The following is a 25,648-nucleotide window of genomic DNA, read 5'->3' as shown; positions in this document are numbered from 1 at the left end:
TAATTTTCTATTGGTAAGATGTTATCTGGTGGATGAGAACCAGTAGATCACCATTAAACCTTATTAAAATAAGGACCAAAACACACTACATAAAAGTATGTTTTTTTGCATTCAAATATATTTTAATTTTTTAATAATAACAATATAAATGTGACATTAATATAAATGTTATGATCATACACTTGAAAGTTAAACTTTAAAGTTTAAAAACACTTGGTAAAACACTGTGGACACGCGACAGCAGCTAGACGGATGACAGCGTCCGGTTGCTATAGCAACGACCTGCCGCTGCACCTATCTGTGTATTAGCTTCCAGGCTAACAAACTACCGCTTTTAATTCATAAAGCGGGTGTACGACAGATAAATGACTTAGCAAAACAAAAAAATATTATTCGTTAGGAATGTGTTTACGTTGTTATTAATTTTGACGATTGAAAGTGGATTAAAAGACTGTGCTTTTGTTCGCCGGTCTGTTATGTAAACTGTAAACAGCGTTGATGATCACTAAGCTACTGCTGCATGTTTCTTTTCAAAGACGACACAAATCAAAAACATGTTCAAAAACGATTATCAGGTATAGTAAATAAACACCGTTTGCTTTCACTAAATAATGACTATTATTTTTTTCAACGTTTTTGATTGTGCACGTGTAGGGTGGACCCACGGTGGATATCTTCAGTGCACAAGGCAAAGATCCTGTGGCTAAATGGAAACTATATGGCAAACCTTCAATAACTAAAGTACGTATGTATGAATTATACAGTAATTGCTCAATACATTCCACTGTTCCATTTATACAAGATATTATAAGCTGTTTTATTATTTGAAGCATACTTGTCTTTTTCACTTGTTTTCATTTTTACAGGTGTTCGATAAAGAGGTGAAGGGTTTTGTATACAGTCTTGAAGGGAGCAGTCAAACACACAAGATGCAGTTACCAAAGGATGGCAGAATGGCTCGTGAGTGCTGTACAGTACTATAATATATCAGTTTTACATAATCATTAATGCACTTGGTAAATGCTTTCATCCAAAGCGACATGCAGTGCATTAAAGCCAGTTCTCAAACTTTTTCAGTGGGCGGCCCCCCTTGAGTACAGTGCATTAATTTGCGGCCCCCCCAATGAAAATGTATGTCAAAATTGTTCTAAAACATAACATTTTAATTAAACAAAACTTATTAAATTATACAACGTAGTGCTGTTGGTTAGTAGCCTTATTTTTTAGGTTTTATTACACAGAATTCATGATAAATTAATGTATTTTATAAAATGCCCCCCTGGCACCATCTCGCGGCCCTCACTTTGAACAGTGGTTTGAGATGGAGTTGTGCTGCTAACGCAGTGCTCTACCAATATCTGCTTGTTAAGTCTGACGTCATGCACTGCTTCCAGGTCCAACCGATCTTAAATGCTATAGGGAAAGAACAAAAATGCTTATATACACTCGTATCATAAAGCAAAAACACCCGATCCTACTTTTTATCTCCAAAATCCGAGATGACCAGACTTGAACTGGTGGACATGGATTTTTTTATGAATTATTAATATATTGCTGTCGGTGATTCCATGAGCCTGGAGTTTATTATAAAATGTTCACTTAAATGTGTAATGTATGAATAAATATTGCTCATAAGCGGCTGTTTAAATACTATTCTCTATTGAAATGAGTGGAGGCTTGGACCCAGAAACAGTATTCCTTGCATCATGACTTAACAAGCGGATATCTACAGGAACCCATAAAAAGTTCATAGATGTACAGCATTTATATTTAAAATTTTATATTTATATAGTAAGTGAATGGAAAGCTTTAGGATTAAGATTAATAAAACATGACCTAAAGGTACAATATGTAATTTTTGCCGCTAGAGGTCACTATGGGCGCTCACATTATCCCAACCAAACAGGGTCCAAGCACGTTTGACCCCTAAAGCCTTGTTTGTTTGACTAGTGTGACTGCTCTGTACCGTGCCCGGGCGCGGTTTGGTTAATCACGCCCTGGAAGGCTTTTAGAGGTGGGCTCAGGCACAGTTCACTTGGGGCTAAGGTGCGGAACGAGCAGTGTGAACGGAAATCGCGGCAGATCGCTTTTTAAATCACTTTTCTGCACGCATTAGGGTTACGTGAATGTCTGAGGTGCACACGCGACAGATCAAGTAAGCAATATGATAGTCATGTGAGAGGGCTGTGTGTCATTGCGCACCAAACGACTCAGAATAAAAAACAGACTTAATATCATGGTTTCCAGTGTTAAGAGAGCACTTTTTGTTTTCTTCAAAACAATCGCATCATAATAACGAAAGCATGCCCGGGCTTGGATTGGTAAAAGTACATTGAGTGCGTGCTTCTTGGAGTTGGGAGGGGGGACACTCGCGCTCGGGCAAGGTTAGGTTGGGTTAGGATGATATCATTGATATGAGTGCGTCCTTAAACAACAACGGGGTAGCTTGATGACGCTGTGAAAGAGCCTGGAATGATGGGAAGTGTGGTCTTTACCTTCATTCTCGATAGAAATCGATCCAACATGACTCACAAATCATGTTCATTGATGATGTAATGAAATAAAGTTGTATAATTGTTTCATTATACTGTTAGCTTATGTAAAAGCCCTCTGTATGTGCAATTATCTTCTAATCTTATGTGTTTTGTTCCTAGTTGGTTTGATTCAGAGGTTCCTCATTCTACAGGTCAATGTTCCTTTGGGAAAAGACTTCTCCACTGAGTTTCTGTAAGTACCATCATTCATTTCCAAAATTCCTTTCAGATTTGTTATGTTGTTAACACGTACCTTCTTGCAATCCATAACATATCTCTGTGGTTCTGAACACTACTTTCATTGATATAGATGAATATAGAAAGTGTAAAGACTTTATTACCATGGGGAGCTAACTAATTCACGCATTCACACATGTAGATAGATACAACTCCCACACAACCCTACTCACAAGGGAAAATGGTTGAAGTACCATCCCATCTGCTACTCAGAGCAGGCACGTTTAACATTTCAGTGGTGTCTTGCAGAGTGACAGATGAAGAACATCTCAAGAGAAGACTGTACTTGTCTACTGTTCATAAAGAGCTGTCGGCGACCCCTCTGCACGCGAGAATTCCACTAACCTGCCTCAGACGCAATACTGTAAGTCCTGCTACTGTACTCTCTGCAAATCATCATCTAGAGCGGTCAGATCAATGGCTATTGACTCAGCGAGATATTCTTTAAAATGGCCACGATAAATAACCCAAGAAATGTTCTTGTTGCTGGGATGATAAGGTACTACTGTCTGTGTGCAGTGGTGTAATCTGTGCATTGATCTGGACTCGCTCACCGCTGAGATATTCAGAGGGCCGCGCTTCCTGTCTTTAGATGGGATCATCGTCTCCGCCTGCTGTAAGCTTCGACGCATCTTCACCATGAAAAATGAACCTGATGACTGCATGGATAAAGGTTTGGGGATGTAGCTTTTTTTGGCTCATTTTACAATAAACAACCAATGATGGAGCTCAACATGGTCAAAAAGCTAATATGTGACCCTGTCTGTGAAATCGAGGATAAAGGCTTATAATCTAATCATTGGTTTCACATTGATTTCAACATGACATGACCTTGAGGGGGTCACACACTGGACGAGAAGCGCCACGCTGCTTTGCGCCATGTATCTTAATAAAGAACAACACATTGTTTTCTATGAATGTACGTACACACACCGGTGGCGGCTGTCCGCTGTGACTCTAGACGCTACTCAAATCCCTTCTGTGCCACAGAGCGCAACTCACATAGTTTAACATTAAATAACATCATATTTGTCCCAAAACGTTAATGATTTTATATAGCATTTAAAGTAGACGCTATCAGACTAAGCTCGCGCTGTATAATGTGTACGTCCGGTGTGGATACCTGCGAGTTGTCCTACACGCGACTTGTCCAGTATGCGACCCCCCTTTCTCAGTCAATATTAAAGATATCAAGGTTATGTTTGGACAAAATGTCCTTTTCATTATCTAGCAGTGGCGGCCGGTGACTTCTTTTTCGAGGGCGCTCGATGGGAAGTTCGTCACAACATGTGTGTTGCTCGTCATGTTTGTGGTACCTTTTTTCAAAATATGTGTTCTGCGCGTCGAGTGATCCTATGTGCATCACGTGTCTTGTCAAAATAAGTGCCTGCTGCAGACGCATCTAAAGGGTTTATGATAAAAGAGACACTCGCATTTGCCAGATACTCGCATAATCTCATGCATAATCAAAGTTTACTGTTAAGGGAGTGTCTTGCGTGTATTTTGTAAACGTGAGCTTCTCTTTTATCATAAATGGTTTTGACGCGGGTGCAGCAGGCACTTATTTTGAACAAACACCTGATGCACATGGTTTATATGACGCAATAAACACATATTTTGAAAACGCAAACAACACACACGACACTCCGAACACTTATTTTGAATTAGCGCCCCTTGAATGAGCAGTCACGAGCCTCCACTGATTATATTCTGTAGAAAATTGTAAATCACAAAAATTACTTAGCTGGGTTTTTTTTATAGGCGGGGTCACATATTTATGATTTTGCATATACATTTTTTTGAAAAAAACTGTACATCTCAAATCCTCATATTCAATATTCTTCATCCTAGGTTTAGACATAAGAAATGGTCCAAAAGAAGAGATTCCCAGGAGTTGCCAGTTTTCCAGTGAAGTCCAGCACGTTTTCCAGCTGGTGAACATGAAAACATTGGGACATGCTGATCTGAAGGGTGGACCTGTAAACTTAGATTCTGGTTGGTTTCACATGCAAATACAAACACTCCCATACTTCACTTCTTTACTTTTGCACATTACATTTTGTTTTTCTTTAGCTGAACGGAAAGTTTTGTTTTTGCATTGTTCTTTGCTAAACAGAAGGTCAGACATTTTTGCAAAATACTCCTTCTTATTAGTTCTTGTCTGTTAGTTTGCTGACAGTAGACATCTCTTGCCAAGAGAGCTCTAATCATGTGTCTTTAGTCACATACCTGTCCTTTCTCTAAGCCCAGTGAGACCTTCATAGCTGTTCTCAGTATTTTATTTATTCAGACATCTGTTGGCCTCACATTACAGTGCCAGCTTTTTGTCATCCCACCTTTAGACTTCAAAAATTGGCTCACATAATGACCTCACACGTCAAATTCACCCCAGCAAGATTTTATTATAAAACTGACTTTAGATGTTGGACACTTAGTTCATTTCAAAATGTTTTTGCATATACAAACGCCGCAGTCTATCATTCTACATTATTCATCCTTTTCTTGTTCATCACCTAGCAACAATGTATGAAAAACAGGGGGCCTTGTGTATGAAGCCCTGTAGTCATAGCTTACAGCCTTGGATACTGAATTGGCTGTTATATTGAAATGACAAATGGCAGTATTTTGTGTTTTGTTGCCAGGTTGCCACGACCTTAACACTGCTTTTCTTGCAGCTTTGCAATAAATAACAATTGAAGATATGCCAAACCAACAGATGGAAAGGGCTTCACAATTGCAAGCATTACAAAAACATTAGCCTGAAGGCTGTCATATTATCATAGAGAGCTGTGTGGTATTGTTACACTAACTACAGCAGTTATTTTGAGTATTTTATTGTATCATCTCTTGCTTGAATGTTAAATGTTGAAATACTTTGAAATACTTCTGCTAGAGTGATATAAGGTTGTGTTTTTCTGTTTGCTAGAAGAGACAGGTGCTGTTAAAGCATCCATTACAAAGGGTCCTATACCCAGGGACTCCTCCCATATCGCATTCGGGTCAAAGGTTGTTGGACCTCCACCGCTTACTGCAAGGAAGAGCAACACATCTGCAAACAAGAAAGCAGGCAGATCTAAATCTGAACTGAGCATCAACATACCATCAGGCAAATGCATGTTCAGTGATTAAATTTACACATTTTAAACTATAGTACCATGTATCATAGTTTAGTATTAATAAAGATTTTTTTTCCACGAACACAGGTAGAAATGAAAATGTCAAACCACGGCCGCCACTTGAAAAGCCGTCGTCAGAGAAAACAAACTCCAGAAGAGTACAGCGAATCAACAATGTAGAGAGACAAAAACCAAACACAGGTAAAGAACTGACCTCATTCACTTTCAAAGAAAGGTAGGTTTTAGTTATGTCCCACTTGTTGTCTCTCTTAAATAGGTCAATTTTGACATTTTTCAGATAATTGGATTTTAATGAGAGCTTTTCATGTGGTTTAGTAGAGCATTGCTACTTTGTCCTTGGTGATCATTATCAGCGCTTATGTCCTAGAAATTAGAATCAACTTTATTTTGATTTCTCAGTCATTCATTCCCTCGACAGTTAAAACTTTAATACCTTTTGCTGGTTCTATAAAGTCATTATATTTTTCTCGGTCTCATATTTAACTTTAAGATAAAGAAGATGGCAATATTAGCTTAGACCAAGAGGGACTTGAGCTTCAAGGAAATCGTTCAGTACCCTCACGTCAAACCCAGCACTCAGATTTAACAGCGGAGGATAAATTAACTGATCTGAATCTGCTAGGTATGTAAAAATGTGCCTTACATGTTGGTAGGGATTTTTAAATGGCTGGTTTCAGTTCATGAAATGTCTCGATGTCTACAGTAGGTGTAAGAATTATTAGTGGGGCCTGCCAAGGCAAGTTCCATTTTTTTTGTAGGATTAGAAATTAGTTTGAAACCATGAGTAATAACTTTATTTTTTATTATTTTCCACACTGTTTGTATTCGAACATGAATGACGTTACAAATTGCGAGACTTGTTGATTAGAGATGTACTGTAACCAATACATTTTTCCATGGGCTGAACATTTTATAGGGTACAATTGAAGGCCATAAGGTCATAGGTACATATGCCAAGTTCAGTCATGAAACCAAAATACCATAAAGCCAATTGATCTCCCTTCCCATCATCGTGACTGTTCTGTCATGGTTAATCTCAAAGCAGTGCACCACAATATTATTCCTAGACCCTCTCCTCCCCAGCACCACCTTCCTAGATCTGCTACATAGGTTTTTTCTTGCAGCGTGTGTATTCCTATCCACTGTTATTATTTGCATGTTTCAGCAAAAGCCTTCACTAATGCCAGGAGCCGCAGCATAGCACTTCTAGACAGCCAGGATGAAGCATATGTTGAGTCTATACCCCATTAAAATGCTACAACTACATTCCGAGAATTCTCATGATTGAATTTCAGTTATGCATTAGACGGTTATCCAAAGAGACTTACAATGCATTTTAAAGACCAGGTATAGTAATTTCCAACAAATCTTTCTAAACACATTAAAAATGCTAGAAATGTATTGCTGAAACATGTTACAAAGACACTTTTAAACAGTTTTTACACATTTCTGAGTGCAGGATTATTTGGGCAGAGTTTAAAGGGTGGCTGGATGACGCACTGGAGCAACCAAGCATGGCCCGCCCCAACACAATCACGAGCATCCATTTAGGTTGTAGTATTTGAAAGTGAAGAGAAACGGCAGCTGTCTTGTGACATACATGCCCCCACCATTTAAAGAGCACCTATTTCATGCTATAAAAATGTGTATTTGGTATAATACAATGTGTTCGCGTGGATTATGGTTAAAATAAATCCACATACCTTACATTTTTGTACGGACCCAGATTTTCCTGTCTTCCTGAAATGCACGGATTTTGTACAAAATTGTCCCTGATTGGCCAGCTAACATGTACGTTGTGATTGGCCTGAATACATTGACGTCAGGCGGAAATGTGACGCTCCTTACCATGTTTGAAAGATTTGGTCACAATGCAATGCTAACAGAAGTTAACCTACAGGCTGTGAGTCCAAGCGTGAGGAATTATGATAATGTCGGTCTTCTCTACATCATAAATCCCAGGAAGTAAACTGTTGCCTACAATCCGTGTGTTTGTTGTAGTCCAAGAAAAGAGATTTACTTGAAGACGATAACTCATGTCATCGTTTACTTTGGAGTATGTACTTACTTTATTTACTTGGTGTTTTTGGTCATTCAAATTTGGCTGGGTGTGACAAACTGAGAACACATTTAATACCGGACTTCACACAGACTTTAATGTATACATTTTACTAGTGGTCGCTGGGATTCAAACCAATGACCTTTGCATTGCTAATGAAATGCTCTCTACTAGCTGAGATATAGGAACACTCATATCATAGAAACTCGGGTTCAAACACAACTCTCATTCATCCAGAAAATGTAGAAATCTAGTTAAAAAATACTGATAAACCCCAGTTATTAACAAGTTCATGAATTGTGGCACATTAGACTAAATTGAAATAAACTGTGACTACAATAAAATGAGATCGCTCCGCACAAGCTTTTGATTCTAGCAACATGATTCGGCTTGGTTTGAAACCGCGACTGAAAAGATGATCTGTTGCTAACAATCCTTCCCCGTAGTGTGAAACTAACTTTAACTTCCCTTTAGCTGCGCAAAGAGAGTTCATTAGTGGTAATGGGACATTAAGTACACTGTGTAGGTCAGAACCAGTGTCTCTGGGGTTCAGGCAAGCCTGCACCGTGGGCAATTAGAAAAGGTGATTACAATATAAGCCTGTTCAAAAACGTGCCAGGAATCGAAATATGCTAAAACTCTCGCAATGACATGAGCGAAAGCCACACTCGAGAGGTGCTCTGTGAGCATGCATGCTTTAATTAGATGAAATGCTTCTCTCTGAAGAGCTTAATAGAGCCTTTACATCACTTTATCTGACATGGTCATTATGTTGCGGTTTTTCATATTTCATATTAATCTGTAATCAGTTGTTCGGCCGACAAAGTCTTTATGATCCCTGCTATGAGCAAAACAAACAAAACCTAATTTAATCCATCATTCAATACAGCCTTAAGAAAAGAAAATACCAGCCAAAAATCTTTTCTTTTTTTGTTACAGCAATGAGATTAAATGGAAAGCAAAACTTTAGCTTCTTAGATTTTTCTTCTGAAATAAAGACTCCATCTCATATGTATGTCTTTTAGAATATCATTAGAGACCAATGGCAAGATACGGTAGTCCTTTATCAAAAGTCTACTATAATAATAAGTATTTTTCGTAATTTGTCCCAAGACCAAATGATCTGATCTAATAATTCCCATTAATTGTTTAGATCTATACCCAGAAAGCAATAGCCGTCATTTCACTATCTATAGACCCAATATAGTACTATGAGCTATGAGTAACCCATTTCTAGTAAAAAATAAACTTGTAATTTAGTTACGTCATTTTTGCATTAATAGCTTGAGAGATGTCATTTTTCCATCATGTTAGCAAAGTCAAGAGTAAATACAATACATTTATTTATTTCATTTATTTTGGGCTATAGTCAAATGTTGCCTTGTTTTAGCCAGACATCTGGCCTGTGTTTGGACCAAGGGGCAACCTTTCGATCTCTATCATGAATCCAACACTGTAGTGACTTAAACTGCAATTCATCGACTGGCTGCTAGAGATAGACCCCCTGTCAAAGGGACACTCCACTTTTTTTGAAAATATGCTCATTTTCCAGCTCCCCTAGAGTTAAACATTTGATTCTTACCGTTTTGGAATCCATTCAGCTGATCTCCGGGTCTGGCGCTAGCACTTTTAGCATAGCTTAGCACAATCCATAGAATCTGATTGGACCATTAGCATCATGCTAAAAAATAACCAAATAGTTTTGATATTTTTCCTATTTAAAACTTGACTCTTCTGTAGTTACATCGTGTACTAAGACCTACAGAAAATGTAAAGTTGCGACTCTCATTCTGGCGTAATAATCAAGGACTTTGCTGCCGTAACATGGCTGCAGGAGGCGCAATGATATTATGCACTGCCCGAAAATAGTCCCCTGCCATTGAAAGTTTCTAAGGGGACTATTTTTGGCTGCTGCGTAATATCATTGTGCTTCCTGGAGCCATGATGTTACAGCAGCAAAGTCCTTGATTATTATGCCAGAATGAGAGTATAGAAAATCGCAACTTTTAATTTTTTGTTGGTCTTAGTACACGACTGAAACTATAGAAGAGTCAAGTTAAAAAGATTTAAATATTGAAACGGTTTGGTATTTTTTTAACGCGATGCTAATGGTCTAATCAGATTCAATGGATTGTGCTAAGCTATGCTAAAAGTGCTGGCGCCAGACCCGGAGATCAGCTGAATGGATTCCAAAATGGTAAAAATCAAGTGTTTAACTCCTGGGGGAGCCCTTTAAAATGCCAAACTTTACATTATGTCAAATATGTTTACAGCCTGGTGTTTTTGATCTATATAGCTAATTTCCATTCATGTAAATTATATAGTCCTGCATAATTAAGGGCTGGGTGAACTGTCACTGCTGTCACTACCGGCGTGCTAGCGGCGTGGTTTCAGCTACACCCACGTCCCGTCTCTTTGCCCATTTTCGGTTATCCGTGAGTGATGGGTGGTGACGTGCTGCCAAGATGCCGACGGCAGGCTCCGCCAACTATTGGCTTCAAAAAAGCTCTTCTCAAACCTATGGGTGATGTCACGGACACTATACATCCATAAGTTTTACAGTATATGGTTTGGATGGCTATTAGACGTCTTTTAAATGCAAAATTACTTGTACTCTTACTGTATGTCAACAATTGCTTAATTTTTTTATTACACCCAAGGCATTTAAAAATAAATATATGAGATCAATATCTTACTTATTGTTATGTCTTCAGCTACAGTATACAGTACAATGTCTCATTAACCTCAATAGAGTTCCTGTAGCCCAATGGGTATTGCATTAGCAACACAAAGGTCACACATACTGATAAAAGAAATGTATTGATTGAATGTACTGTATGTCACCGAGATAAAAAGGCAAAAAAGTAGAAAGGTAAAAAGGCAGCACAGTTTCTCCACCGGGAATTATGACATTACGGGAAATGTAGTGCCACCATATTGAACTGGATGTTGCTAGTGATGAAAAGCAAAAGCAATGCCCTTTTTCGTCCTTGTCTCTCGGTGAGCAAAAGAAAGCTCAGGTTCACAGTTCACAGTAGTTTAGTCAGACTTTTTGCTGCTGTGCGTTTTGCTGAAGTAGATCAAAGTGTTCTGCTCTCAGACTGCAAATTCATCACTTGGTCTCTGTGGTGTGTTTTGCTCCCTGCTCTCTGGGTGTCTTCTCTTTAGTATGAGGGCATGCAGACCCCACAGGCACACATCACTGCGTCTAAATTATGATCTTACTGTACCGATGCTCCCTATCTACTAATGATGCTGTTTTTTGTGCCAGTGGGACATCCGCAAAGTACTCAACCTCTGCGCACATACACGCACGCACGCACGCACACAGTTAATGTTATTTTTTTAAGGCAAGTTAATGCTATTTTCCATTTTATTCTCTCAGGACTGCAGATGTAAATGCCTTCAATCCACATTTTGAAATATTGTTTTCAATGCATCTCCACCATTTAGATGATCATTTAAGCATAATGCCGCAGTTATCAAATTTAGCACAAATGAAAGCCGCTTGATGCGTCCTATAAATTCATCCGCGCATTTGGCAGGCATTGCAGAGTTCATCTCAGTCTTCAAGGATCCTGGTTATGCATTTATTTGCATACGCCTATTGAAGTGAACGCAGACGAGGAACATGAGTAGACATATAAAAAATAAAAGCTGCAACATTATGTTTATAAAAGAGATCTTTATTATTGACGTTTATAGAGTCAACCAAGGGTGAACCAAGCAGAAATTATTAATGTTTTCTCGATGAGCAGCATTTTACAGTAAGGATGCATTTGTTAAATTTTATGCATTAGCTAACATGAACTAACAATACAGCTACAGCATTGATTATTTTCTGCATTTACTAATACATCTTTAAACATTAGTTAATGCAATTGTATTGACATTAAAGGGATTGTTCACCCAAAAATTAAAAATCTGTCATCATTTTCTCATATGTTGTTCTAAATCTGTATGAATTTCTTTTCTTTTTTTTTGATAAACACAAAATAATATATTTTGATGAATGATGGTAACCACACAGCTGATTGTAACCATTGCCTTCCATAGTAGGAAAAACAAATATGATAATAATAATAATTCATCATTTATCCAAATACTTCCATAATATTTGTTTTTCCTACTGTGGAAGTCAATGGTTACAATCTGCTATGTGCTTAACTTCATTTATCAAAATATCTTCTTTTGTGTTCATCAGAAAAAAGAAATTCATACAGGTTTAGGACAACAAAATTATGAAATTTTTATTTTATTAACAAAATTAATAAATACAGAAAAACTGTATTGCTTATTGTTAGTTCATGTCAACTATTCATGCAATAACATATGGTAACATATTGTATTGTGGTACCCACACCGAATACAAAACACATTTAAAGGCGTGATATTACTTATCATTCCTACAGACAGTGTTTCTAGTGTGGATACATTTGGGTCAGTTCTCCAGCCTCCCCGTGCTTCTCCACCTCCTGCGTGTGTGATGACTACAGATGATACTGACCTTAGTGACACAGAAACTGAGCTCTCTCTCTGCGATGAAGAATACGAAGTCTTCACTTTCTCCTCATGCCCTCACTCAGCCAGGCGGAATCAGGCCAGCAGCAACCCTGCTGAGGATTTGACCTTCGGCCTTAAAGGTCACAAGCTGATGTCAGAAGGGGAGCGCAAAGACGCCCGCCTAGAGGATGATTTTGTCGGAAGTGAGAGCGAAGAGGTATGGATATTCAGACACTTGCAAATACTGAGATACAAACACATCCAAGGGCTTTGACAGTAAATGATTGAATAGAAATGAACTTGATTCTGACGTCTAAGAATTTTGGGTTAAATAATTTAAATGTTTACTCTGTTTGGTTATCAAACAACCAACAGACCATTATGACAGATAATTATAGCTCAAATGTGTACAAAATAGTTCATAAAAAAGTTAGTGCGACCTTCATCTTGCCAACTGCAGATTGTACTACATAAAAATTTAAGAAAGAACGGTTCGTTACTGTTCTTGCTGTTCTGAGGAATATGAATAGAAAATTTAAAGATGTCATGAACTTAATTTTTTTATAATGTTCTCTGGCCCACTTATGAAGTTAGCAATATTTTTACATAAAAACATAAGTAGAAGTAATAGGCTTTTTCTGTGCTGGTTTTGACTTTCTCTTTCAAAGTCGCTTTTGTGATATTCGTGTTTAAATTCACTGCTATGATTGGCTAACAGTTATGTATATTAAAACGCTGCTGTGATGTAAAACAATATGGTTAATGTTATATGGTTAAAAATGCATAAAGAGTGCATATCAAACAGTCTGTAATGTTAAAGCAATATAGTAAACATGGTAAAAACACATAATCAGATACAATAAAGTCGGCACTGCATCATCTTTTATGATAATTCTCTTTCTGAAAAGTCAGCGTCCAACTGGGTCTAATTGAGAAACTAATCCACGGTCAAATGAAGGAAACAAATGAACAGTGTAAGCTAGTGTTGCGCTTTTCCCCCAAACACGTCCCGGCCAGGAGTGCTGAAAGCATTCTTTTGAAATGTTGGCCCATATTGATAAGAAAGCATCTTGCAGTTGATGGAGATTTGTGGGATGCAAATCCATGGCATGAAGCTCCTGTTCCACCACATCCCAAAGATGCTCTATTGGGTTGAGATCTGGTGACTTTGGGGGCCATTTTAGTACAGTGAACTCATTATCATGTTCAAGAAACCAATTTGAAATGATACGAGCTTTGTGACATGGTGCATTATCCTGCTGGAAGTAGCCATCAGAGGATGGGTACATAGTGGTCATAAAGGGATGGACATGGTCAGAAACAATGCTCAGGTAGGCTGTGGCATTTAAACGATGCCCAATTGGCACTAAGGGGCCTAAAGTGTGCCAAGAAAACATCCCCCACACCATTACACCACCACCACCAGCCTGCACAGTGGTAACAAGGCATGATGGATCCATGTTCTCATTATGTTTACGCCAAATTCTGACTCTACCATCTGAATGTCTCAAAAGAAATCGAGACTCATCAGACCAAGCAACATTTTTCAAGTCTTCAACGGTCCAATTTTGGTGAGCTTGTGCAAATTGTAGCCTCTTTTTCCTATTTGTAGTGGAGATGAGTGGTACCCGGTGGGGTCTTCGGCTGTTGTAGCCCATCCGCCTCAAGGTTGTGCGTGTTGTGGCTTCACAAATGCTTTGCTGCATACCTCAGTTGTAACAAGTGGTTATTTCAGTCAAATTTGCTCTTCTATCAGCTCTTCTATCAGTTGGCCCATTCTCCTCTGACCTCTAGCATCAACAAGGCATTTTTCGCCCCCAGGAGTGCCGCATACTGGATGTGTTTCCCTTTTCACACCATTCTTTGTAAACCCTAGAAATGGTTGTGTGTGAAAATCCCAGTAACTGAGCAGATTGTAAAATATCAGCCCGGCCCGTCTGGCAATAACAATCATGCCACGCTCAAAATTGCTTAAATCACCTTTCTTTCCCATTCTGACATTCAGTTTGGAGTTCAGGAGATTGTCTTGACCAGGACCACACCTCTAAATGCATTGAAGCAACTGTCATGTGATTGGTTGATTAGATAATTTCATTAATGAGAAATTGAACAGGTGTCTTTTAGGTGAGTATATATTAATAAAATTTTTGGCATGACCTTTAAGTCTCAGGATAAAATGCAGAATATTTTATTCACTGGAGTAGAGTACAATCACTCACAGAAATTAGACTGATACTGTAGGAATCTTTCCATTTGAATAAAACCAGGAAATGGAGTAACAAGAGTGAATAAAAATCCAGCTGTGTTTACGTGTGCGAGTCCTTGAAGAAACTTTCCAGCAATTCTGCACGCTTTTGTTAAGACACCTGTAGAAATAATCCACTCGCGCAGCACATAGACATCGGCGTAACGTTTGTCAGCACATGTAAACAATTCACACGTCAATACACCAGCATTCATATCTTTCTTTCCAAGTTTCCTATCATGTACGATTTAGCGTAATCATTTGTTAATAATGCATAACTTGATTGGGCCCCCAGGGGCCCCGGCGTTCAATTAGGTCCATAAAGAAAACCATCAGTTTTCATCAGTTCATTTCTTACGAGAGGGCATTCAGCTCAATGGTGCTCATCAGTTCTCTGTCCATTGAGAGGCACATCATTCATTTACTCTGCGTCTGTTTTGTCTCCTCCTGGGAAATCAGCCTCATCTTTGGCATACATATGTCCTGATGCACTCAATTAGAGATTTTTGATTGATACCGCTGACAGTTTTACTGTTTGTTTATTTCTCCTTCCTTCATTCCCTGCCCTTGATTCACTTCTACTTTTTTATCCATTCTCTTTGACACCACGAAGTGGATGTCAGCATTTGTCTTGTTATTGCCAACGGGGGATGGAAAGAGAAATAATGACTTGTTTAAATATTCTAAACGTTATGTTTATTTTCCCTCGCACCTGTGTGATATTAAATCATTTGCACTGGAAGCAGAGGTGATTATATCAACCTAATGACTTCCATTAATGCCACTTGAGTTGTCATCTAAAGATAGACAAAGCTGTAATGTACTGGAAAAATTTTACTATGTGACCTCTCCACCCACTACACTACAGTAGATTGATGTCCCTGTTTATCCAATGTCAAAGGTTCTCCCGTTGTAAATAAGAAGAGGTGACACATTTCTCAAAAAGTATGAGATATTTCAAATAATGTAGTAGGCCCTTATGGGGACACGAAGATGGAAGACAAAACCTCAGCTGATCTGATGGCTCAACCGTCCGTGCCCTTTTAGCGAGGTTGTCCTCATTAAAGTGAAGCTTGCTGCTTAAGACCATTAGTGTAGATCAAAGCCTCGCCGGTTTAAAGACCATATCTCTTCCAAAACAGAACGGAGATAGACAACTTTTCCGGCACCATGTCGCCCTGATTAATTACAGGTAACTGTGATGTTACTGTGTGCCCGCGTCAGGCTTTCTCGGCTATTAATGTGTTTCATCTGTGACAGCGTTGGCGTTCTTGGCTCGGAGATTCTTGCAAGAGGTTTCATCATTCCCTTTATTGATTCCATCACTAGCGTTTTTTTGGGGGGGGGATCTAATACTTGTATTTCGGGGTAAATTTGCTTTATTAATGTCTTTCCTAGCTTGTGTATATTATCACAGGCTGTAAGATAATTTGAAGTAGCAGCATTATTAATCTTGGTTTTTCATAATTACTGAAGCTTGCTAAGGCAAACATCTTGGTTAGGGATTTGAACAAGCCTTTAATGCCAAGTATTGAATTTTCATGGGATATCTCAGACGATTAATTAAAATATGAAAGAGACAATGAAAGAGCGACCTGGGTTTGTTTTGACTTGGGGTAAGATTTATTGTCTTGATTTTTTATATTTTTTAGCACAATTTACTCAAATTTTATGTTTTTTTTTTTTTGTCTAAAAATCAAGGTTTACAACAACATGAAGGTGATTAAATTGGTGACAGAATTTTCATATTCGGATGAACTATCCCTTTAATCTCTGTTTTAAATTTCTTATTTAATAGGATGAAATGCACACAGAGTTCCTCTTGCATAGACATGCAGTCTATTCTGTTACTGCTCCACCATCAATTTCTCTGCAAAAGTACACATCGCCTCCCAAGTCCTCCTTTGAGCCAGTTAAGACCTCCACAGTCGGGAAAACCTCCACACATCGAGTCTCTGAGGAACCAAGATGGACCAAAACCGCACGCATGGCGCCAACCCGCTGCCTCTCACCCAGCACCTCCAGATTCCGACCGGATAACTCCCGGGCCGGTAGAATATTGCCTGATGGAGATACCAGGATATCTATAAACAGAGCATCTGTTCGAGAGATCTCTCTTGAGAACCCTAGGTATGAAATGGTAAGTATGTTTTCCAAGGCTCTTTAACCACAGGTTCATAAGGGATCTTTTTGTAATGACACAAAGTTCAAAACCAGACATCTGTTGAGGTGAGAAAGAAAAAATTAAGAATAAAAAATATGGATCAGAATGATTTCTTTCAAGAGCCCCTATTTTCCTTTTTCTGATTTATATTCTGCTCAAGCCGCGCTGGCAAAGTTTATTGATGAGCTTCGTTATCTGCCTCTGGATCAGATTCTTGCTCGTATTGATAAGGTAGTAAAGACGATATTAACTAATGATGCACTGAATGTTCGGCAACTAAAATTATTCAGCCGGAAATAGCGGTGTTCAGCTGAACAAGTGAAAATATAGTCATATAGAATATTGTGTATTACCAACCAATAAATTTAAGCGCTGCAGACTAAATTTTTTTTGCTAAAATTACTTAAAATTCCATGTGATACCAAGCATTAATTTGAAGCATTGCAAACTAAAAAATATAGCTAAAATTGCTTAAAATTCCATGTTAAACTTGCTTAAAAAGAGGGAAGCAAAAATGATGCACTATATTTTTTAGTAAACTAAGCGTATAATTTTTTACAGTGCTGGGTATTTGTCTGCTGAATCCACATTCACTGAGAACGAGAGACTTTAGCTCTTCATCTCATGTCATAGATGAGAAGTGGAATGACATAGAGCGTCAGCAGTATGTAATAAAAACTTCCTAGAACCAGTAAAGTCCTACAATGACAAACACGCTTATATTAAACAAGAAATAAAAAGTTTATTAACAAAAGATTTTTTAACATCTTATAAGATTTTCAAAATGTGAAAGACTACAAACATGACGATAAAAAAAATCCTAGATTAAACCGTTTTGCTTCTATAGTGTGTGGTATGCCATGATGTGTCAAAGATTGCACACCACACACAAACAGATTTTCGACTGTGAACACAGGAAATCTTGCAAAATCTCGCGAGACTTCAGAATAAGGATGGGGGATGATATGCAGCAACAAATTTCAATATAGTGTTTGGAATGATCTTCGCAAAAAAATTAAGGAATAAAAAGAAAAGGGTTTAGGTGAAGTCGTAGAGACGGCGGGAACATGATCTGTACAAGTTCACTTTGCATCAACTTCACTTTGTGTTGTGCCATGACTGCTTCCGTTTTCCATCATCTCGCTTTCGATTGGATATTGTTTCGTTTCATGTGAGTATCTCAAGAGCGTGTGCGCGTTTGTCCCCGGGGTTCCCCCACACATCAGGATTTCTGATCGTTTAATATTTACGATTCGCGATCTGGGTGGCTCCGACGTTCTTCCGATCAGGTTCGGACACTCTTAACACACCTCACACCAAGGGATAATCTGATAAAATAATCTGTAGAACCATCAAGATATTTGGGACATAGCTAGGATTGTCGGAAGGGGGGAAATCTGCCCAAAATCAGCCCGATTATCTCAGATATCTATCTGATCAGAGTGTAAAAAGGCCCTATGACTGCTGGAATGTTAAAAAAAATTTCTTTGTTAAATAATGTGAAAAAATGACATTTTGTTCAGTTGTTCGGTATTTGGCCTTCTGTATTTTATTCAGCTTCAGCCAAAAAAATTTCTTTTTGTGCATCCCTTATATTAACTAAAGTTGGAAACTGATCTTCCAACTATGGTAAGGAATGTCACATTTCCGTCACACGCTTGAGGTATTCGGCCAATCACAATGCACTGGATAGCTGGCTAATCAGAGTACACGCTCCTTTCAGAACGATGCGCTTATGTACGATGTGTTTTATAAAGTCTGGGCATAGAAAAGCAACAATAATGTACAGTATGTGGAAAATAATGTGTTTTTTGAACCATAAACCACGTAAACACATTGCATTACACCAAATACACAAAATAATAGGGCTGGGCAAAAAAAATAGATTTTTCGATTAATCGTTTTTTTTTTTTTTTTTACGTGGGCAATTCAAAACCGATTTTCAAAGAGCAGAATCGTTTTTTTTCCTTATTTATTTCCGCAAACATCGAACGTAAGATCAACGTTAATCTAATTACGAGTCTTCTTCACTAGATGTCACCCTCTTTTTTGCCTTGCGCGATGTTACCAAGGAGCAAGAGGCGAGCCTGTCATTCATTCATTCAGTGCTTAAAATGGCGGTTTCAGGTGCTTCATTGACGCTGATGCCACCTTCACATTAAAAGTCAGAGGTATGGAAGCATTTTAGATTTTGCAAGCAAGACGACAACAATAGTGTTGTGGCTTTTAATTTCTTTTAATGAATTACCCAATTGTAAACTGCTGTTTACTTGTCTTTTTTATTAGTATAATATTTGTATTAAAGCAACACTATGTAGTTTTTTTACCTTTAAATAATGTCTCTAAAATTATTTCAGTGATAGAACAACTTTTAACTGGACAAATTGTACTGTTGCTGCAACCTGAGCAACCTCCTAGCTGCTACAAGCACACTCTGAAAGTGGCGGTGGAGGGTAGAGCACACAGCCCCGCCCCTCCCCCTGCCTGCAAAAGAGTGTCTGATACCAGGCACTGTTGCGCTTTTCAACCACATGGGGGAGCTGTAAGTCATTTTTACATGGAAACTACATAGTGTTGCTTTAAATCTATATTCATTGAGTTGAATTGAGAATCAAGTATAAAAACCGACCGAGAACCGGAATCGAAAATTGAATCGAGGATCGAAATTGAATCGATTTGATAGCTTGTGAATCGAAATCGAATCAATCTGGAACATCTGAATCGATACCCAACCCTACAAAATAACATTATTTTTTTTTTAAATTTTAATTCCCCCTATAGCAATGAGATTAAATGGGGAGTAAATCAAAGCTTTTCTCTTGTGTCTCAGATGTTTCTCTATGTGAGAAAAAGACCCAGAAATGCTTTGCTGTAGCTCAGTTAGCAAAGCATTGTAATAACAAAACAAAAGTCATGGGTTTGAGTCCCCAGGAACGCACATACTAAAAAAAATGTATGGTTTAAATGCATTTTAAGTCGCTTTTGATAAAAGCGTCTGCAAAATGCAGAAATGGAAATGCAGAAATCTCACTTATGTCTCCACTAAATGTCACAAACTGTGCTTAGGTAAACCACAATACCAAAGTCTACAAAATACATGATTTCAATATAAACTTGTTTGTCAATTTTTTTTACCTATTTCCTATAAGGAATTTTAGGAGAAACATTCAAGACAAAGTTGTTACTTGCACCATATCTGAGACCTCCAGTAAATCTTTTTTTGAGCTATGAAAGAGCAACTTTTGAGCAACACCGTGTTTGCGTCCAAAACCCACACATAAAACATGTTCTGTGTTCATGGAAATGTTTTTTTAAGTGTATCTAGCATGCAATCCATGCAGGGTTAGAGGGGATCAAATCAAGCATGTACTTCAGATGAATTGGTACACTCAGGCAGAGTGGGTTGTTTTTGAGTGCCTCTGTTCTTATTGTAATTTCAGAACCGGTGTGGCTCCTATGTTCCCCAGAGACCAGATATTTTAATTATAATCCATTTAGATTAAGGGGAATGGGTTGTGCCTCTGCATCTCTTTACTGTGAACATCTTGGACACAGTTTTCATGATGAAGATAGCTTAGTTTTGTTTCATTCAAGGCTCAGATGTTTCTCCTAAAATTTCATAAAAATCATTCAGCGTGCATTCGAGAGTTTGATGTAGGAATCACAGAAGATCATTACAAGTGTCCCATAACACAATTTACCTCATTTGAAACTGGCAGATACAGCTAAAGTTTGCTAAGCTTGTTTTGAAGGTCTCTTATAGATCCAGGTAGATAGGACTTCATATAAGAGGATTTTTAAGCAGCGGGCCGCCATCCCTGCAGATGTCTTGGCATTAATAGGGCTGCCAATTAGCCTGCATGCTCTGATTGATTACTTGCTAATTAGCTATACCCAGTACCGATCGTTCTCATTACAAAGTGGCACTGATGAAGTAATGAGATTTTTGGGCCGTGCAGGTGAGCATCGATGAGAGGTTGCAACCTTTGGGCTCCAGCACGTATGATCTTAGACGTAAAAAAGAGGACGAAGAAGATGAGGAGCTGCGAATTTTGGCCACTATGAAGAGGGAGCAGGAGGAAGAGCAAGGCGGTCACATGGGCGGTCCCAGCCTTACTGCATCACAGGTAAGAAAATGATGTCATTGTATATATAATGCATCATGTTACATTTTGGAATATAAGTGAATCTCATTAACATGTGTCTTGTTCATGAAGGCCAAAATAAAAAAAGTTACATAATTATTATACTATTTTTGGGACCATTAATACTTTTTGCAATTACAATTTTTTTATAATTGGGTACAGTTTAAGGTTGTATTTGTTAACATTAATAAATGCATTAGTTAACATGAACTAAAAACCAGCAATATTCATCTTTGTTAATGTTACTTAATCCAAATACAGTTGTTCATGTTAGTTATTTGTGCATTACCTACAGCTTTTTAAAAATGTATTTGTAAATGCTAAGATTAACAATGAACTAAGATTAAATTCACATAACACACACCGTTTCTGCCAATCTAATGTTAATTTTGGTTACCTATAGAGTAGTATTTCATCCTGCATATGTCTAAAGAGTCTTTCGTGTTGTCAGATTTATAAAAGCCTTTCCATTTTATCCGATAAAAGGCCATAGCGTACGGTGGGTGGAGCTAAAGAGTTACGAGTACCTGTAGCCTTTCGATACTAATCCAACAGCTGTGACATCGATTTAAATAATGATTCTTACTAGGACTGGTTGTTAAAATCCCTAACTTTCAGCACAAAAATTGAAGCTGTCATCTTGGGTGGAGTGGAATTTACACAGAACTCATGGTGCCACCAGTGCGACACATCTTCAGTTGTGTGCCCGACCTCATTGGGTGTTTCGGCCACTTATCACAAGACACCCTCTGCCGGGGTTGGCCCACAGGGCCAAAAATACAAACAAACTATGGCTTACAGTCAGATACAGCCATTCATATATGATCCAATCGGATACTGAGTCGGTAATTGGTCAACAGGAAGAACAGCAGCAACGACAACAGCAGGACACCTCTATATATCTGGTAATTAATCCTGGTTTGCTTATCTGCTATTTTAATTAAAAATGTGACGTAATTCTTGATGTTGTATTTTTTTGCATTTGCCGGTTTTAAAAGGTGTGAATGTCAAAAGTGCAGTACAATGCCAACTGAGAAGGAAATGTGTGCTGTTGTTGCTGTTGTTTACATCACATGCATGTACACGCTGATTGCATACAAAACACGTGAGGTTTTGATTTACTTACCGCCTGTGGTTGCGTCTCCTGAACAGGGTATTTTAAAGTTGGGAGCGCTCCATCAGTTGTAGACAAGTGGCAAATCCGGAATTGAGCTGAACTTTGTCTGTAAAGCAATCCTCTCCAAAATGCAGGGAACAAACATAAACCCATTTACAATTATGTTGCTGTCCGGGAAAAACTAACTGCATCCGCTGTTGTCTTAAGACAGGGTTACTTAAACAAGGTTTTCTTCTCCTTACATTCAAAAACACACAAGGAATATGGGGTCAATCAGTTGGAATGAATACCTATGTGCGAAAAACACTTTCCAAAACTTGTAGGAAAGAGGGGGCGTGAGTTTGGCCCAGAAATGCTCCGCCACATGCTCAACTGCTTTTTTGAAACTTTGCATTAAATGCACGAGGACTACAACTTTTAAACTGTGTTGATAATTCATAATGCATAAAATACCATTAAACCCCCCCTTTAAAAAATGCATGAGGACTAAAACTTTTAAACTGTGTTGATAATTCATAATGCATAAAATACCTTTTAACCCCCTCTTTAATAAATGCTGTAGAAGTAGTGTTTACTATTAGTTCATGTTAGCTAATTCCTTTTAATAATGTTAAAAAATGCAACCTTATTGTTATGCAAATATTTGTATTACTCATAAGCTGAAGAGCCAGTACAATAAATATGTATAAACACAAATTTTTAAGTAGGCCTACAGTTTACATTAAAATCAAAAATCGTTGGTGTTTTTGCATTACCATAATGAGTCCTGAAAAAATGGCACGATGTAAAAAAAGCTAAATTACTTTTGTTTAATTTATGGCAGGGGAATAACTTCTACAAGTTCGGTGAGATTCACCCATATTGCCGCTAATATTTACTATTTTTTCAGGTTCACCACTGTAATATCAGTCTGAGTGCTAGCAGTGATGACACCTCAACCTGGACTCAGTGTATTCCTTTGGTGAGCACACACACATTTAGTACAGTTATAATTAGTACATTTATAATTACACCAATCAAACTCATTGGACTTGAACATTACAGAAAAGATCACATCTACCCTGATCATTAGACTCCTCACTTTGTATGATCTGTAACTAACAGGTCATAAAACGTGTTTCCTGTCTCAATCAAACAGTTTATAAAGTAAAAAGCACAAATTAGGCCACAGTAAAAAACAGCCCAATCACACTGCAAACCCTATATTTCATCCGTTGTTGTTGTTGTCAACAGTTGATTGGTTGGTTAAACTGCAAATGTTAATCATGTCTGCTGTGTTTGGTGCTGTGAAGCTGCAAATTAAAGCTAGTAAACTGTAAGATTAGGAAAACATATCAATACTGCCACCATCAGGCAGTAAAAATCATGTACATTAACAAAAAAAATCTCTCATCATTTACCCTTATGTAATTCCAAATGTATACAACTTTTATTCATGAGCTGTGGAAAAGACAAATGGGGTTTTGTATTTCTTTGGGTTTTCTTTGGGATTTCAAAAATCATGCACATACTTATCTGTCTAGATGTGAGATTACAGAAAATATGTATCATTGGTTTTGCCCAAACAGAGCCGAAATATGTATACACGTATACTTCACATAATGTAATTTGGTTCTCAGGGAACTCACTCTTACTGATAAAATATATTATAATGCACTGTAAGTTGCTTTGGATAAAAGTGTCTGTCAAATGTAAATATTTTTTTTCTAAACCTATCCACAGCCAGTTGAACAGGGCCAACACTACCAGAAGGAAATGACACCTCTTCTACACTCCAATCCAAGGTAAGAGTCAAAATTGTTTTATTTTAAGACTCGCTAAATCATAAGCACAAGGCATAAACCAAAGCACAAACATTGTCTACACCAGGGGTCTCCAACCTTTTTGTGAGCATGGGCTACCACAATGGATAAAGAAATCTGGAGGGCTACTTTTTTGATATAGTCGACTTTTATGTTATTTTATTTTACTTGTTGATTTGTTTAATTATTGTTCTAAATGTTAATATACATAAAAGAAGCCAAGCTAAAAAAAAAACATGTAATTAAAAAAATTGAGTCTCTTAATAGAATGTGCTTTGGTGGGCAACTCACAGACTTCGTGCGGGCACCATGTTGGAGACCACTGGTCTACACACTACAACTTTCGTACCCTAATTTACTTCAAACTAGATATTATAAACCTAAATAATTATAGAGAATTAATAATAATACAGATGATTACAAATGCTTGGTTGTTTTCAACACATGGTTGGGTAAAATATGGACAAACCCAACAGCTGGGTTTAAATTAACCAATACTGAGTTGTTTCAATCGGGTCAGATATGAGCATCTTCTGCGTAAATTAAAACAACAGTTGGTTTTGTCCATATTTTACCCAACCATGGGTTGAAAACACCCCAACATTTGTTACAAAATGTACTAAACAATGCACATTAATTCCCATTCCCTATTATTCAGATAGAATTTATGTAGCTCGCTTTTGAAGTTTTGTGCCCATTCAAATTTACAATCGTACTATTTATGAATAGTTTCTTACACTAAACTTCCTGTCAGTGAAGCTGCCCACACCGCCACGCCTAGACGAATAATTAAGCATGGTTGTCAGGGACAATGAGTAATCCGAGTTATGCATGTGCTCAGAGGCTTGCCTGTGTCACGTAGCTGTCACCACCAAAGCAGGGCACACTGGGAGGTCATCATCCACCTCCCTTCCGTCTCACCGGGGAGCCTGTCCATCAACACCACATGGTGTCTTCAAAACTGTCATGTAAATGAGAGAATATAAAACAGAGTGACAGGGAGAGGAGGGATCTTTCATTATCAACAAGCGGTACCGTCTAGGAATTCCAAAAGTATTGTCGTACAGTGCTTTGGTGCTTTGGAGTTAAACCATAGAGGCATCCTATTGCATGAGGTCATGAAGTGTAATTAAACATGCACATTATTTAAAATGTGTCACCAATTTTTGCTGACTGTGTCCGACTCCTTACTATGTCAAGTTACAATACATTTCTTAAATGACAAGCTGATGCTCATCACTTACTGCTTTTCATGTATGGGCTGGCCTGATCATGTGCAAAATAATGGATAGAGACATATTGTAAGGTTTTTTCAGAAAGTTTTTTGCGTGTAATGATTTATGGTTTTATCTCATTGTAGAGAATGGATGGATGTTCTTAGCCCTCCGATTGTTCATCCAAATCAAAAGATAAAAGACGAAAAAGAAAACCACAGCAAGGTGTCAGCCAGAGGTACACCAGACAATTTCACTAACATTAAACATTATAACAAACCAAGTACGTTTCTGTTTAATTCAATAGTAAAAACTTTTTTTATTCAAAATATAAAATTATTTCTATGCTGTTCACAGGGTCTAAGTTACACAACAACAATGAAGAGGAGGAGTTTCTCAATTTGATGTATGATCCCTGCCTTAACTGTTATTTTGATCCACAGTCTGGGAAATATTATGAGCTGATTTAAAATAAACCACATCTGTACATT

The 25,648-nt window shown here is 37.9% G+C and overlaps 1 protein-coding gene across 2 annotated transcripts; it reads left to right on the top strand.

Annotated features, from left to right (window-relative positions):
- The first annotated feature begins 554 nt into the window (after nucleotides 1-554).
- On the top strand, nucleotides 555-25,648 carry cfap20dc (CFAP20 domain containing). 2 transcript variants are annotated; one of them, XM_073815292.1, is made up of 17 exons: nucleotides 555-575; nucleotides 655-741; nucleotides 867-960; nucleotides 2,655-2,727; nucleotides 3,021-3,135; nucleotides 3,291-3,444; nucleotides 4,629-4,766; nucleotides 5,698-5,877; nucleotides 5,975-6,088; nucleotides 6,399-6,518; nucleotides 12,410-12,687; nucleotides 16,514-16,855; nucleotides 20,839-21,006; nucleotides 23,031-23,102; nucleotides 23,864-23,925; nucleotides 25,304-25,395; nucleotides 25,515-25,648. In XM_073815292.1, exons 1-17 carry the CDS (start codon nucleotides 555-557, stop codon nucleotides 25,625-25,627), a joined length of 2,223 nt encoding a protein of 740 aa, XP_073671393.1. In that variant the 3' UTR covers nucleotides 25,628-25,648. The 2 variants fall into 2 exon arrangements, with proteins under 2 accessions (XP_073671393.1, XP_073671392.1); XM_073815291.1 differs by having other exon boundaries at nucleotides 6,399-6,530; nucleotides 12,380-12,687.

This window comes from Paramisgurnus dabryanus, chromosome 7, assembly GCF_030506205.2.
Source record: "Paramisgurnus dabryanus chromosome 7, PD_genome_1.1, whole genome shotgun sequence".
NCBI lineage: Eukaryota > Metazoa > Chordata > Actinopteri > Cypriniformes > Cobitidae > Paramisgurnus > Paramisgurnus dabryanus.
This window is presented reverse-complemented; position numbering and strand designations above follow the sequence as displayed.

What these genes read in the sequence shown, in the direction of transcription:
- cfap20dc (XM_073815291.1), top strand. Translation starts at nt 555, where the DNA reads ATGTTCAAAAACGATTATCAG. An exon ending in TGATGACTGCATGGATAAAG is followed by an intron (nt 3,445 to 4,628) that starts GTTTGGGGATGT and finishes TCCTAGGTTTAG; the next exon opens with ACATAAGAAATGGTCCAAAA. An exon ending in AGAACCCTAGGTATGAAATG is followed by an intron (nt 16,856 to 20,838) that starts GTAAGTATGTTT and finishes TGGGCCGTGCAG; the next exon opens with GTGAGCATCGATGAGAGGTT.